The sequence below is a fragment of the Crinia signifera genome, chromosome 8 (assembly GCF_055691185.1).
Source record: "Crinia signifera chromosome 8, ASM5569118v1, whole genome shotgun sequence".
In the NCBI taxonomy this organism is placed as follows: Eukaryota; Metazoa; Chordata; class Amphibia; order Anura; family Myobatrachidae; genus Crinia; species Crinia signifera.
The window spans coordinates 48,478,820-48,496,062 of NC_139224.1; the positions used below are offsets into that span (position 1 = coordinate 48,478,820).

General features: G+C 42.5%; 1 protein-coding gene across 1 annotated transcript in view; it reads left to right on the forward strand.

Annotated features, from left to right (window-relative positions):
• Positions 1 to 17,038, forward strand: part of LOC146026016 (sodium- and chloride-dependent GABA transporter 3) — a 176,249-nt gene extending 159,211 nt beyond the window's left edge. Inside the window, exons 13-15 of the mRNA XM_083156324.1 lie at positions 2,124 to 2,224; positions 5,677 to 5,847; positions 10,466 to 17,038. Of these exons, the coding sequence (XP_083012450.1) occupies positions 2,124 to 2,224; positions 5,677 to 5,847; positions 10,466 to 10,618 (425 nt within the window). The 3' untranslated portion in view covers positions 10,619 to 17,038. The remainder of the gene's footprint in view (positions 1 to 2,123; positions 2,225 to 5,676; positions 5,848 to 10,465) is intronic.
• Positions 17,039 to 17,243: the final 205 nt, after the last annotated feature.

Sequence of the window (17,243 nt, forward strand, 5' to 3'; positions counted from 1 at the left end):
GTGCCGCCGCCAACCAGTCTTACATACCCCGAGGTCCTCTTGGGCTCTTTTCACGGAAGGCACCGTGTCATTGTCTTCAGACGTACAGCAGGAACCGTTGGAGTGCCGCCACACTATATCTTTATATATATATATATATATATATATATATATATATATATATATATATATAGAGAGAGAGAGAGAGCGTGGTGGGTGCGGCGGCACTCAAATAAACTGACACAAAACGACCTGGATAACCCAACGTTTCAAGACCTGGTGGTCTCTTTATCAAGGAGTGAAGACAGTGCATATACAAAAACAATTTACCTTTATGCAGGTCTGAGCCGTCCACGCGCCTCCCCGGCGTCCCTCCGGCGCAGCATCATGACGTCACCGCCCCCTCAGGCGCCGTTGAAGCCGTGGAGTGCGTCCAGAACTGCCCATACCCTGAAGTGAAAACACATAATGAAAACATGTTAAAATACATTAAAAATAGTGATGAAGAGGCACATTGTGCCATATAAGATGACTAACATAGTCAAACATTTAAAATACATAAAATGGTGATAGTAATAATAGTGCAAAGAACGCATGAACACAGCAGGGATTCTAACAATGCTGTACCTATGACAGCTCATTGGTCTCACGTATAGTACATAATATTTAACTGCACTACGTAAGTTAAAATATTATGTACTATACGTGAGACCAATGAGCTGTCATAGGTACAGCATTGTTAGAATCCCTGCTGTGTTCATGCGTTCTTTGCACTATTATCACTATCACCATTTTATGTATTTTAAATGTTTGACTATGTTAGTCATCTTATATGGCACAATGTGCCTCTTCATCACTATTTTTAATGTATTTTAACATGTTTTCATTATGTGTTTTCACTTCAGGGTATGGGCAGTTCTGGACGCACTCCACGGCTTCAACGGCGCCTGAGGGGGCGGTGACGTCATGATGCTGCGCCGGAGGGATGCCGGGGAGGCGCGTGGACGGCTCAGACCTGCATAAAGGTAAATTGTTTTTGTATATGCACTGTCTTCACTCCTTGATAAAGAGACCACCAGGTCTTGAAACGTTGGGTTATCCAGGTCGTTTTGTGTCAGTTTATTTGAGTGCCGCCGCACCCACCACGCTCTCTATCGATACCCCCAGGGGATCTCCAGCGGGGGGCACCAGCTATATACGCATAGACCCAGGAGGAGTGCCGCAGCCATCCAATTGTTATATATATATATATATATATATATATATATATAAATATAATAGAGGGCCGGCACTCACTGGCAATCTGTGGTGGGGTACAGCAACTTGCCTGGGTGCCTTCTTCTGTATACCGAAGTATACCCAATGTAGAGACTCGCAGGGATGAGCGTCACTCCAGGGCTTGTGCAAAATATTTTGCACAAGCCCTGGAGTGACGCTCATCCCTGCGAGTCTCTCTCTCTCTCTCTCTCTCTCTCTCTCTCTCTCTCTCTCTCTCTCTCTCTCTCTATATATATATATATATATATATATACTGTATATATTTTAATTATTTAAAAAAAGTTGATTATGTAATTTCAAGCTTATATCTACATAGTGTAACAGGGAAACCCAAGTATGTGATTTTATCTTTAAAACCAGCTTATAGGCTACTCAGCACGGATCTGATGTTGCCATGGGGCAGTACCAAGAAATGGACATGCCCCTTTGAACACTGAAAACCAATAGGGCTCTTCAAAGAAAATGCTGGAAATATGTTAGTGAAGGACAAAGGATCATTTTCTGCCCTTCATTTGAATACTACAGGGCACTAATGATATCGTCAGGTTTCTTGTGCAGCACATAAAGGTTTCTTGTGCAGCACTAGTGACCACCGACACCCACATATCAGAGATATAATCTGTGTGTTGAGGTGAGTGATACTGTATGTTGGTCCACCAGATGGGATGGCAAATCGCTCGGTGTGTACCCTGCTTTAGTTTATTTTTTTTTAAATGGATGCAAACCAAGAGGGTAGGCAAAATTTATAAAAAAAAAATAGACAACCCCTAAAATACAACGGACTGAAAATGCATTTGTATAAGTTGTTTAATGGATCCAATGTAAGTTTTTGTGCCTTTGATTGGAGTTTTTCTTTCTTTTTCTAGGAAGCAATCGGTTCTATGACAATATTGAAGATATGATTGGACACCGTCCATTTTTTTTAATTAAATGGTGCTGGATGGTTTTTACGCCTGGAATCTGCGCAGTAAGTTTATTACAGAGTTTGTGTATGAGTTCTCATAGTTAACAAAATTTTCAAAATAAATGGACCACAGTTTAGTCTGGCCTGCTTAAGGGCCTAATTCATTCTGGATCGCAGAATTTTTTTCCCAAAATAGGCCCATGCATGTTCATAGCCAGCCCAGTTATAACTGGTTTGAAACGTGGGAGCTTAGTAAATTTTACTGATCCATGCATGCTTCTCCAAACATGCCAGCCAAAAGGCTGTCTATTTGAAAAGTGCATTTTGAGCCAATCTTAACGGCAGTGTTTGCAGAAATGGATGCTGGTAAATTTCCATATTATATTGGTGTCTATGCAAAGTCCTGCTGAGTTTGTCTGCTGGTCTCTTGATTTGTACATATCTGTTCTACAATGATTTTTATTCGCATTTTAGCATGCTCTGCCATTAAAGTGAATGGGATTACTGTTCACATTCACACCTCTCATTCACTTCAATGAGTTCCGGTAGCATATTGCACTCGCATCATGGCCCTGCTGCAGTAAACTGCTATAAGCAGCTACAATGTAGCAGGACATATCTGTAGTTTGTTTTATCTGTTAGCACTGGGATGGATTCAGATGCGGTCACAACTTCGATGGTGTCGCAACTGATCTATTATCGGTAGACTGTCCATGAATTGCTGCTACAGTGTGTATTATTATTATATTATTATAATTTTATTTATAAGGCGCCACAAGTGTTTCGCAGCGCCGTACAAAGGAACAATACAGGGAAACAAAACTTGGCATAACATTGAATAAATAACAAAAATACAGTACAAATAAAGAGCGCCACAGATCAATACACATTACAGCTTATATATAAGTAGTGAGGACTCAATCAACATACAACTAGAGGCCAATGATGGAGAGGAGTATGCAGACGAAGATGGTCACTGAGTGTTGGAGTAAAGGAGAGCTGTGAGTGAAATGTGAAGAGAAGTGGGCTTTGACAACAGGAGGGAAGAGGGCCCTACTCGGAGGAGCTTACAATCTAGTAGGAAGGGGAGACAGACAGATTACAAGAGGTGCAAGCGAGGGGGTGGTGGTTAGATAGCAGGATGTAAACAGGAAACAGGCAAGGGGTCGGAGAACCAGCTGGTTTATGCAGTGGAAGGGTACGCTTTGATGAATAGGTGAGTTTTCAGTGCCCGTTTGAAGCTTTGCAAGGTCGGGGAGAGTCTATTGGAGCGAGGGAGTGCGTTCCACTGAAGGGGTGCAGCACGGGCAAAGTCCTGTACTCTAGCATGGGAAGCAGTGATCAGGGTGGAGGAGAGACGACAGTCGTCAGCTGACCGTAGAGGGCGGGAGGGTGTATGAATGGAGATGAGGTTAGAGATATATGGAGCAATGGAATTAGAGATGGCCCTGTATGTGAGTGTGAGGTGTTTAAAGAGGATTCTGTAGGGGAATGGAAGCCAGTGCAGATTTTGTTGAAGGGGAGTAGCAGAATTAGAGCGGCGGGAGAGGAAGATAAGCCTGGCTGCAGCATTGAGGACAGATTGGAGAGGAGCTAGTTGGGATTGAGCAAGGCCGGTGAGAAGAGCATTACAGTAGTCAAGCCGTGAGATGACCAATGAGTGGATGATCAGCTTAGTTGCACTCTGCGAGAGAAAGGGCCTGATGCGAGCAATGTTGCGTAACTGGAACCGGCAAGAATGGGCCAGCGTTTGGATGTGGGGTGCAAAGGAGAGGGAGGAGTCAAGAGTGACACCCAGGCAGCGAAGTTGGGGAACAGGGGAGATGATGGTGTTGTTAACAGTGATAGAGATATTAGTAGGGGGCATAGCTCTGGGTGGGGGAAAGATAATAAGTTCGGTTTTGTCCATATTCAGCTTCAGAAATCGCTCAGACATCCAGGTAGAGATGGCAGCGAGGCAGTTGGAAACTTGAGAGAAAACAGTGGGGGACAGATCAGGAGAGGAGAGGTAGATTTGGGTGTCATCTGCATAGAGGTGATATTGGAAGCCAAAGGAGTTAATGAGTGCACCCAGAGAGGAGGTGTACAGAGAGAACAGAATGGGGCCAAGGACGGAACCCTGAGGGACCCCGACAGGAAGGATAGAAGGTGGTGAGGTAGAGCCAGAGGCAGAGACTGAGAAGGAACGGTTGAAGAGGTAAGAGGAAAAACAGTTGAAGACTGTGCCAGAGAGGCCAATGTTTTGGAGTGTGTGGAGGAGGAGAGGGTGATCCACAGTGTCAAAGGCAGCAGATAGGTCCAAAAGGATAAGCAGGGAGAAGTGACCCTTGGATTTGGCTGACAGCAGGTCATTGGTGACTTTCACTAGGGCAGTCTCAGTGGAATGAAGTGGGCGAAAGCCAGATTGAAGGGGATCTAGGATGGAGTGGTCAGACAGGTAGCTGGTGAGACGCCTGTAAACCAGCCGTTCTAGTATTTTAGAGGCAAATAGGAGAAGAGAGATAGGGCGGTAGCTTGTGGGAGATAAAGGGTCCAGGTTAGGTTTTTTAAGAATAGGCGAGACCAGAGCGTGTTTGAAGGGTGAGGGAAAGATGCCAGTAGAAAGAGATCGGTTAAAGAGGTGAGCAAGGTGGGAGCAGCCAGTGGGGGAGAGGGAACTGAGGAGATGGGAGGTGAGAGGGTCCAAGGGACAGGTAGAGGGGGGAGAGGATGAGATGAGGGAGTGGACTTCCTCAGCTGTAGTAGGGCAGTAGGATGACAGAGTGGGGTAGTTGGTAGGGGAGGATGATTGGGTATGTGCCAAGGTACTTTTGTAATGCCGCTTGCAGTGAGGAATCAGTCCCAGATCAATTGGCAGAAAGAGTCAGTTTGGGGGAGAAAAACAGGGACTGTGTGTAAATACGAAGGCATGTTGTGCCAATTTTCGGCACATGTCTTACTGTACACTACATCTGCGATCCTGTCACACCTTCCACGGGCATTCTGCGTGGATGTGGAGGCACTCAGGTAGTAAATGTTTATTGCGTTGCGGTTGCGATGAAGTATGCAGTTGCGATGTTATGATGACTTTGGTGGACATCTTTGTTCACTTGTGAGCTGCTGCTTTACTTGCATTGCCTTACAGCCCCATCACTAAGAAAAGGATCGCTGCTACTTTGTCATTGCCACAGCATCTGAAACAGAACCACTGTCTGCGTTCCATAGCCGAGTGGGTGTATATATAGTCATGCAAACACAGAGATCCATCATAATCCAGAGACGTAATAAGTTCATTGGTGTCCTAGCTATCTGATTACTGGACCAAAATTGATTCTATTAATTCAGAGGGTATATTGGATACAGATCTAATGAAAATATTTTATATTTTTCATAATTTTTTTCATACAATTGTAAAGCGCAACGGAATCTGCTGCGCTATATAAGAAACTGTAAATAAATGAATAAATGGTATTAATGTATAACCCACTTTCTGGAGACATGTACATAACATAATGTATATTTTCCTTTTATTCCAGAGCATATTCATTTTTTTCTTGATCAAGTACAAGCCTCTAAAGTACAATAATGTATATACATACCCACCATGGGGCTATGGCATAGGGTGGATGATGGCCCTATCGTCCATGGTTTGTATTCCTTTGTTCATTATAATAAAGCTGTGGAGGACTGAAGGAACCTTATCTGAGGTAATAATAATCATGGAAACGAATAACATAAACATTTCTCCGTGTATTGCATAATTGTGGTATATTCATTTTTGGATAGATTCAAGTAATAGAAATATTAGTTTAGTGTGTATTTTCTTTGTACATTTGAACGCCCAAAAGTCATCTCTACTCCTAATAAGCGGACTATTAAGTTTGTCTTACTTCAGGAAGAAATGGTACTTGTGGAATCTAACATTTATTATTTTTCTCCCTGTTTAATTGCCCGACTTTTCACTTTTATTCAGGAGAAAATAAAATGGTGGTACTTGTGTAGTTTCACGGCGCCGCAGCGCGCACAGTCTGTTTGAAACTTGGCACCCTGCCAGAGGCTCTGTTTAACTGTGCGCGTGCCGCTCTAGCTCTGTCTGACTGTGCGCGTGCCGCTCTAGCTGTAAGCTACGTATGGTCAGCTTACGTTATCAGCGTAGCGCCGGGCAGCAGCAGCAGCGCGCTGGCCAGGCGCTGACGGGTCACTGTGGGACTTGTAGTTCCACAGTGAAATAGGCAGCCCTGCGCACCACTGACAACTGGGCCTGTAAATGTGGACACCCCGGGCACACCGCTATCAAAGGGGGAGTCCCCCATGCAGACGCTAAATTTAGACGCAAAAGCATCTGAAAACCGGACTATCTGCTAGCCGCTAACAAGGGGGAGTCAGGATTCAGACGATAAAGCGTCTGAAACCCGACTACCTGCTAGCCGCTACGAAGGGGTCGTGTCCCCCATGCAGACGCTAAAACTTAGACGCTTTATCATCTGAAACCCGATTACCGGCTAGACGCTAAGAAGCCGGGGTTTCTGGACTTAGATGCTAAAGCATCTAAATTTAGTTGGGTCTAGGGGTACACTATTGAAACCTGTCCACAGCGGCACTAGTCGACGCAACAGCTGTCAACCTTGTAAATTCCACTATCCACGCCAATACATCCTAAATTCCACTATCCACGCGTCCCATGACCTTTTCATACTATCCACGTCGGCGTGGAGTTGATTTTATAAAGTGTGGCGAGCGCAGCGAGCCCCGCGAGGGGACATGGATACCTGTGAAGCCCGCGAGGGGACGCGGATACCTGTGAAGGTATCCGCGTCCGCTCACCACGCTTCGGGCTCGGTGTCTCGCTGCGCTTGCCACACTTTATAAAATCAACTCCACGCCGATGTGGATAGTGGGGGTATGAAAAGGTCGTAGGACGCGTACCACCGCCCCTCGCGGGGGCTCGCTGCGCTCACCACGCTTCGGTTTGGCGTGGATAGTGGAATTTACAAGGTCGACAGCTGTTGCATCGACTAGTGCCATTGTGAACAGGTTTAAGAGTGTTTTGCACAGTGCATATGGATTCAGACGCTAAAGCATCTAAATTGTAGCGTCTGCATTTCGGACACCCCCTTTGATAGCGGTGTGCTGAGTTTAGACGGAATTAGACGCTACGCTACGCTGATAACGTAGCGCTGCGCTGAGAACAGCTAGAGCGGCACGCACACACGCTACGCTGGTAACGTAGCTCTGAGAACAGCTAGAGCGGCACGCGCCCAGAGTCTGGCAAGCTGCCAAGTTTCAAACAGACTGTGCGCGCAGTGGCGCCGTGAAACTACACAAATACCAAAATGGTTAAAATGTTGACTGCTTATTTGCCTATATTCAGAGAATGGACAAAATGTCAACATATAACATGTGGACTGTGAAAATGTTGACATTGGTGTTAGCGTTCATTGTTAATGTTAGGGTTTAGTGTCAGGGGTTAAGGTGACAACACATGGGGCTATTTTAAGTTGCGATGAGATGTACAGTACTCGCCCGCGTACATCATATCACATCTAGTTCAAAACGCACGCTGCTTTAGCATATCACATGCTTTTTGAGCTAGATGCTATCCGATCTAGTCCAAGATGCACTGTGCACATCGCATCGTGTATGGGCAGCATTATTGTTAGGGGTTAGTGTTAGGATTTGTGTTACTGTATTGTAAGAGTTAGGGCTAGGCATTCCTTCAAACCAGGGGCAGATTAGCCATAGACCTTATAGGGAAAATTCCCGGTAGACCGACGCACCTATGAGGCCACCTGTCTAGTTTGGCCTCCTTCCTGTCTGCCACACAACCAACCCTTGCCTATTCACAGTGCAGATTACCAAATGCTTCAAATACTCATCTAAGTCTGTCACCAATCTATATCCATTGTGATATCTGTCAAAGGGACAGGAGTGGGTGCTATCTGGGGGAGTATCAATAACTGGGGTGTTTCTGGGCTCCACAGGGGGAGAGGTGAGGAAATTTGTGATATTTGGGGAATATGGTAATGAGTTGTTTGTCTGCTTGATAGAGGTTTGGAGTCTGTGGCCAGTGTTCATGAGGAGGAGGGGGGGTATTATGTGAAATGTGGGGGTCTGTGGTATATCACAGCAGCTTAAAGGTCTGGAGGCCACCAGACTGCCAAGTGTATTGAAACCAACAGCTTCCACACAGTTATAGTGATGGATTATTCTCACCTACAGTATTTTGGTGTTGGTCCAGCCTACATTTAATTTGGTGCCGCCCACGTGAGGCCAGAAATTTTCAAAGGCCACTAATAGTTCCTAATCCGCCCCTGCTGCTAACTGTATTGTCAACATATAGTAGTGACCATGTCAACATTTCCTCACTATAAATATACAGTACTGAGTGTTGACACTGTCTTCTGTCGACAGATGACCATGTAGACATTCTGATGTTAACATTATTAATATTGACATGATCACTGTCAACCTACTATACCAAGCCCAAAGAATCATAGAATAGTATGAGAAATGTTTTGGCATTCTCTGTATCAGCACAATGCCTGGACGGATGTCATGTGGGAAAAAGCTACAGATCACTAACATTTAGGTTGTTGCACCGAATAATTGTACTGGGCATGGATCATAGGGTTGACAGCACTGAGGTCAACAGCATAGATGGTCAACATGGGTCAAGGGCGACACCTGTAAATGTCGACATGGGCTTAGGTCAACAGGGTCATCAGGTCGACACAAGCATTGGGTCGACATGGGGAAGGTGGAAGGTCAAACGGTCGACATGGGGATATTCACCCTTTTTTGTCCTGAATGTCGACATGGACACCGTATTGGTGCACCGTGTCCACTCGCATGGCTCGCTGAGCTTGCCTTGCTTCGGGCACGGTGCCTAGCTACTCTGGGCAAACTATTTTATTCTCCCACCATGCCCTCGTGGATAGTAGAGTATGAAATACCAACTGTCGGCGCATGTCAGCTCAAAAAAAAGGGAAAAACCACATGTTACCTTCCCCATGTTGACCTAATGCGTGTGTCGACCTAATGACTCTTTCGAGCTATACCCATGTTGACCTTTTCAGGTGTTGACCTAGGCCCATCTCGACTTTCAGTGGTTGACCCAATGCATGTCGACCTTAGTGCTGTTAACCTAACCACCTTATACCTATGTACCACTAGTTACTGTACTGCCCCTTTCACACTGCCGTCAATATCCCAGGTTATTTCATGTGAACACACAGCAACTGGTAGTGAGCAGGGTTGAACACGTAATTAGTGTGATCAGGTAAGATGGATCGATGCAACACCCCCTTATTCACATTATGCTACACAGTAGTACCCTTTATACATGTTACGCCACACAGCAATGTCCCTTATACACATGCCCACAGTAGTGCGCTTTAATTCTCCCAGGAGTATTGTCCTTTTTTCTATACAGTCACCATCTACAAATAATACCACACAGACACAGTCAGGGCAGGCGACAGGGGGGGGTCAAGGGGGTCAAGTGTGATGGGCCCCAGCAATCTGAAGGGCCCCAGGGCTTCCATGCTCTGGCACGGCAGCTGCCTGTACTAGCAGGCCTGTCAGTGACCCTCGCGGCTCGGCCGTCTACTGTGCACCATCTGTGTGTGGCTGAGTCTGACTGATCTGTGTGCCACTGCCGTCTACGCAGCGCTCAGAGCCGTCTACTCTTTGTATGCGCACGGCCTGCGGCCTGGGGCTGCAGTCTCTGTATCTTATACTTTTACTGCGCATACGCGGGTCGTCTGTTCTGCACTCTGCAAACGACCTGCCCTGCCTGCTCGTAGTGCTCGGCTCTCTTTTGTGAAAGTGACAGGCCAGTAAGATTTCTGTTGCCGGCCCTGGACACAGTACTGTACTTACCTGAAGCACACTCCTGTGCCCGCTGCTGTCTGACAGCTCCTCATGCCTAGCAATATGGTGGCAATGTCATGACGTCTCTCCCTACACACACTGCAGGAGCCGGATAGTGGAGCTCAGGCATGAGTTCTAGCCTCCGGCTGTAGGGAAGGAACCACCAGTTATCCGCAGTTAACAAAGCCTCAGTGGGTAAGCGTAAAATAGTGAAGGCGGCAGTGCTCTTTAACCTGGCTTTTCCCTGTATTGCAGAGCCTGCTTTCAATCATGCTTTCTATATTGTTGTATATACAAGTTACCAGACAGTAACATCAGGGCTGACAGCTCTGTACGGCCGATTGGAGCAACACCTGACTTACTCCATTGGGGCGCCATCTAGTGGCTCACCACATGTCCACAACTTTGTTTCAACTTGTTAGTAAATTGGTACTTTCTTTATTTTCGTTGCAGAAAGTGAAGCGTTTGATAGTACCCAGCCCAGATTTAAAAATGAGGGGGAAGCTTGGAGCTGCCGCCTGTACGAATGCTATAAACGACTGTGATGCGAACCTTAAAGGTGATGGTACCATATCGGCCATTACAGAAAAAGAAACGCACTTCTAAGGGGATATTTTATTTTACAGCTGTCTCTTTGTAAAAAAAAAGAATATGGAAAAATATTATTTCACAGAATTAATAGAGGCTCACCTGTATCGCACAGATTTTAACATGATAATTTCAAAGTGCACATTGTATACTGTTTCAAAGTGATTTTTTTATTATTATATAAGTGACTGATTACAAAACAATATTGTATGGTCTTTTAGTGCCAAGTTTATGTAATATTGTGATACTGGTCAATGTTTTATAGAGCTGTAGACACATGTATAGTGTGTTGTCAATTTTTTATACTTGGATTTTATGAAGCATGGTGTTTATATAGGATTTTCTTGTAATCTAATGTACACATTATTGACCATTCCAGCTTATTATGTATTCCTATAGACAAGCTTCTTTTCGGTTACTGCTATATACATATGCCCATTTCCATTTTCTTATTTAAACCTTTATATTATAGTGTTATCCCAGGAGCATCTACAAAAAAAGCCCCAACAGATTCCTAACGTGTGGATCTCATGTCTGTGTCAGTATGTACAGTACTAATGAAATAGGCTTTCCCACTTGTGCAACCAGAGGCAGAACTCTGGGAGGCAATGGAGTCATCTGCCGCCGGGCTCCTGCTCCCAAGGGGGCACCTCTCCTCCACTGTGAGTTTGAATCAGTTAATTGAAAGCCATTTATATCACTTCTGTGGCTATCTCCTCCTCCTAACAGGTCCATAGAAGCCACACTCTCTTTATTTTAAACATAATATCCATAACATACATACATGCATACATTTATTTATATAAGGTGGTGTGTATGTGTGTGTTGGGGGGGGGGGGCACCAATATTTATCTTGCCTCCGGGCAACTGGGATGAACTTACGCCACTGTGTGCAACAGAACTTATGTGAATGTGCTCCAGTGAGGTCAGTACAAGGGTGTGGGCCACACCCAGGCTTGACCTGGGTGTTTGATATAAAAATGCTAGCAGGAGGCAGAAGGGTGCTACACTGTAATATTATGTGCAGATCCGTCATTTGCAGCTGCAGCACTCCCCGGGGGCAGCATGCACAACTGGGATGTGGCGAGGCCTAATGATGCCTTTCTATTGTAATCACATAATATCAGCTCCACCCCCTATTCAAATTGGTGTGCATTGCAGCATTTTTGTAGTGAGGGGCAGGACTTGAAGATGCAACTGGAACCACCCCCATCACTTACCACTTGCTTCTCCTTTTCAGGCTTCTTCCAAAGAGGAAACAAGTGTTATAAGTACAGTATATTCACTCTCCTCAATCAATGCCTCATATAAAGGTTGCTTCAGATTGATAAAAAAATAGCTTAAGGCTTCTTTGAAAAACAGAAATAACAGCAGCTGTCCATTCGAAACTTTCTCAAACCCTGCTGTAGTTTCATTTATAATTTTCCTTGACTGTTAGCCAAGAAAAAATCAGTAGTTACAGTGATAACAGCCTAGGGACATGTATAAGTATAACTACAAGGCTACTGGCTATAGCACTGCTGCAGTGAATTGCTCACAGGTGGTTTATTTGTATTATTCTTTTTATATTTATTATTTGGGTTCTACATATACTTCCTTAAACATCTAAAGCTGCCACAGAGCATATGTTAATAATTGTGTTCTTGTGCAATGTTTTGTTATTATTTTTTAATATTTGATTAGATGAGTATGTGTGATAAGTATAAATTGTGTTAATGTGTTTTTAAGCAATATATCTAGGAATAATTGATGAACCAATAACCCTGCTGCCGTGTCCAGGAAATTAAATATCGCCATAAACTTTATTTATATCCATATCCTAAACCACAAATAACAGGCAATGATACCTTGCCACTCAATTACCAACATGTATTTTCCAACTTTAAGCAATTTCATCACAATCACCAGCTGAAGATCTATACACTGTATCAATGTTATAAAATGTTGTTATTTTAGTGTTTAGATGTTCTTATCAAAAAGTGACCACAGTGTTACTATATTATTAATACAAGTTTTTCTAACATTATTGAAGTTCTAAAATTATGCCTTTGTACATTTCAATGTAATGGGGACATTATAAACTATATGTGCAAATATTAACTTGTTTTTGTTATAGTAAGACAAATGTGTTCTAAGCTAATGTTTATATCCTCTAAAGACAATACTAATAGTGTATTATATAGTTCTGTGTGTGCTTACAAAATTAATAGCAATACAATTCTTTTTCAGAATTTTATATGATACTGTAAAGTGATCAAGGTATATACAGTATACAGTATGTTTAAGGAGGACCTATCAAATCTGTCATATGTTCTTCATAGTTTATTAGTGGTAGTCTAATGTCTACACCACTTTACTTCCACACAACATACAGTAGTTCATCGGGTAGATGGACAGATAGAAAAAGAGATTTGTTTCCTAGGGGTACATTTACTAAAGTGTGAATGTGTAAAGCCCATATATACCAAACATATTCTAGCTATTATGCTCTAGTAGGTGTGAGGTTTTGAATTAACGGATCAACCGGGTTCAGATTGACAATATCACGGTTGACGGCTTGTTAGTATTATGACTACTAGTGGTCAACCATGGTATTGTCAACTGAAAACCCATCGATCTGCCGCCCGGATAGATTAATGATAAGTAGAATCTGATTGTATAATCTCTCACTTCTCAAAACTCGCAATTTAGTGAACGTACCCCTTAATACAGGCATGTCCAAACTATGGCCCTCCAGCTGTTGTGAAACTACAAGTCCCATCATGCCTTGCCACAGTTTTGCTATTAGGGAATGCTAAAACTATAGCAAGGCATGCTGGGAGGTATAGTTTCACAACAGCTGGAGGGCCATAGTTTGGACATGCCTGCCCTAATATCATACAGTCCTTTGAAGTACAGTTTTGATGCTGAGCAGGTGGAAAACATTATCTTTCATGGTAATCACCATAGCCGGAAAGCCTCTTTCGGGTGAGCAGGATGGGTTGGTGATTTTAGGGTGTGGCATGCCAAAGGCTTTTCAGACCTTAACAAAATATTGTTACACAGTTGTTACTTTGTCTAGTCTGAAACCTTATTATGTTCTATATGCTGTTTTCTACTGCGAGAATGTGTCCAAATATAATGTACATTTATTTTCACAAGTTTAATATATTCAGTAAAAGCTGAAAGAACATTTAGAGATATAGAAAAATCATAGAAAGTATGTTTTATTACACCAAAATATATATAATATACTATGATATATTGTAAATAAATATAATTATGGACAATGTTATCAGCACCATTGTATTTTTAAACATTACATTTGTATTTTCAGAATTAGAGTTTAATAGAAAACATGGACTACTTCTCTGTGAAACAGATTATGATTCTCTTGTGCTGTTACTGGTAACTCATTAGATACTGTCTTTTTTTTATCATAAACACAATACAGAATGCAATTGTTCCATACCTACAAGTGGAACAGCTTTTTCCTGGCAACTCATTTTAAGAAAGATAATGTTTTTTTCTGTATGAGCACTGTATTTTTGTATCATAATAAATACAATACAGAATACCATTGTTCAATCTATTCCTGCAAGTGAAACAGGCCTTTTCCTGGTAACTAATTTTAAGATAGATACAGTATTTTTCTGTATGAACACTACAGGTGAGATGTAATAGGGTGAGATTTTTAAGGACGTGGGATTTTTTGGTCAAAAATGGCCAAAATCACACATTTACCGAAAATTGCACAGTAGAAGTGTGCGAATTGCGGTAAAAGTTTTGTTTTGCCGTGATCAAAATCACAAAAGTGCTGTCCAGGGCTGACCAGCCAGGGTGATAATATTTCGGCCATTGTGCAAAAAGTGTCCCGCTGGATGTTGGAGTGTGTAAAAAGTGTCCCTCGGCTGTGGCATTAAACCGCTAGATATTGGAGCCCGGTGCTGGTTTCAAAATATGGGTGACCCCTATTTTTGTCCCCCATATTTTTGGAACCAGGACCAATGCAAGAGACGGTGCTAGTTTCTAAAATACAGGGAACCTCATCATTTTTTTCTCCCGTATTTGGGAACCCAGGACCACCTCAAAGAGCGTGGGGCTGCTTATGCTCAATGGGGTTGGAGGGGTTGACCCCACTCCATTTTTTTTTATTTCCACCAAAAAATGCACACACCCTACAAAAAATCACATCTTTACTAAAAAACAATGCACATTCCCATTACTAAAAATCACAAATTACTAAACTAAAAGAAATCCCACATTCCTGTTACTAAAAAATTGCAAGCACCGATAATTACTGACTTGTTCTAAGAAATCACACCCTATTACATGTGAAATTTTCAGGCTAAAATCGCACATGTGATATGTGCGATTTGGTGCGATTTTTTTTAGCTGGTCCTCGCATCCTATTACATCTTGGCCTGCATTTTTTTTAAATCAGAAACACAATACAGAATACAATTGTTCATTACCTACAAGTGAAACCAGCTTTTTACCAGATTAAAAAGAAAAAAGTTCTGGTATAGTTGTTCCCCTACAAAGATCATTTTAGTGATCTCTTACGTGGGAAAGTTATCTAAAGATTCCATAATGTGTCCCTTGATTTCTTATTTTTTGACATACAGTATACAATAGTTACGATATACTGTAGCAAATGTTCATTTTCTTCAAGTCTCCCATTTCCTTCTGATTTATGTGGCACTTTGAAATACTGTACATATGCTCTAAATAATTACTGTGAACAGGGCAGCCGAGAGGAATACCGGGCTCCGGTAATATTTTGGGGGCGTGGCCTAAGTGTGGGGGACCAAAATGTTTAGAGGAGGTTTAAAGAAAACTCTAAAAACTGTAATCTCAGCAGCAGCAGCACACACCTACAGCTTGTGCTGTGCTGACAGCAGGCTCAGCATGACCTCTCACACTGTCAGTGAGACACTCATGCTCAGCACAGCACATGCTGTAGAAGTGTGTGCTGCTGCTGCTACCCGAGAGGGACAGAGGGGGAAGGGACAGGTCGGACCAGGGGCCCCTCCAGCAAGCCTGGGCTCGGGTAATTAGTACCCCCCCCCCCCTCAGCCCCTCAGCTGCCCTGACTGTGAACCTTAACATTAAAACAAAATCAGTATTCATCTCCAAACACACAAAAAATTATTTCTACATTGTGATGTGTAGGGCAGATGTAATCTATTAAAGAATGATTTGTAACATCAGTATATAAATTTTGAAAACTAAAATGGTTTAAACCTGATTTGGAAACCAATGAGTTTTGGAAGATTTCTTATTCATTTCAATGCTATGTGACTCACGTTACACTTTGTGTTAATATTTAGAAGCTTAAAGGCACCTCACATAGAAATGAAGCAGCAATTCAACATTAGGACAATAATATATGGTGTAGGTAGTAGTCGTAATTAATTGTTAGAAGCAGAAAAAATGTACAGTACATGCTTAGCAGTTACATTTTATTGTTTATATATGCAGGACTGATTTTACAACAGAATGGACATAGGAACTGAGGGGACTTATATATTTATTTAAATCTGCTTTCCTCATTGTATTTACAATATGAATGCTATACTACACAATATACTATACACCACAGGTCTTCAACCTGTGGCCCTCCAGATGTTGTGGAACTACATGTCCCAGCACGCTCTGACAGTTTTGGCATGCTGTTATAGGAAAAAATGTGGCAATGCATGTTGGAACATGTAGTTTCACAACATCTGGAGGGCCATAGGTTGAAGACCCATGCATACACTTATAAGACCCTAACTTATCAATGACACACAAACAAAAAAAATTATGGTAACCAAACTTAAAATTAATTTTGAAATGAGACTCCTGATACATGTTTGTTCCCAAGCAAATACTGTAGCTCTGATACAAATGACTCGAACCTACAGATTCCATGTGAACTATTCCTTTTAGGCCTATTTTTCTTCCTTATAACTGTGATGATGTATAAATACTGTATCTGAAAAAGTAGTAAATTGCAAAGACGCAATTCAAGTCAAAATTACTTTAGTGCCACACAAAGTAATTTTGACTTAAATTGTGTCTTTGAAATTTACTACTTTTTCAGTTATTATTTCTGAATTTTGGGAGCACCACTGCACTTGGTAATAAGTATTCACGTTGGTACATTATTGAATTTTTGAGTACGTCACTAACGTCTGTGTTAATCCATATTGCCCTATGGATTTACAAAATATATTAGGTTAAAAATGCATTTGTTTTACTGAGATGCCAGTGAAAAAGAAGGGTGTGTGTTGGGGAATAAAATGTGGTGTAGCTACATCCCAATTTATTTCACCCCCACCCTTCTTGCATCTAAGTGAAACAGTTGCAGTGATTTTTTTGCCTGTTTCATTTTTCCTATATACTTCCAATTGCCTCCAGTACTAATAACATCTGTAAGCTATACACCATCACACATTTTACAAAAAATAAAAACATGCCTGGTCTAAAGGGTTTGGGACACCTTTTATGCCAGTGCCAGGGCCAGGCTGATTGACAAAGCTGAGCGCAGTGTACTCTCTCATTATACATAGTTGCCTACCCTCCTGCATTCTGCAGGAGACTCCCTGAAATAGCAGCAATCTCCCTCTCTCCCTCATTAGTCTAGCAATCTCCCTCATGTCATCTAGCCCACATTACA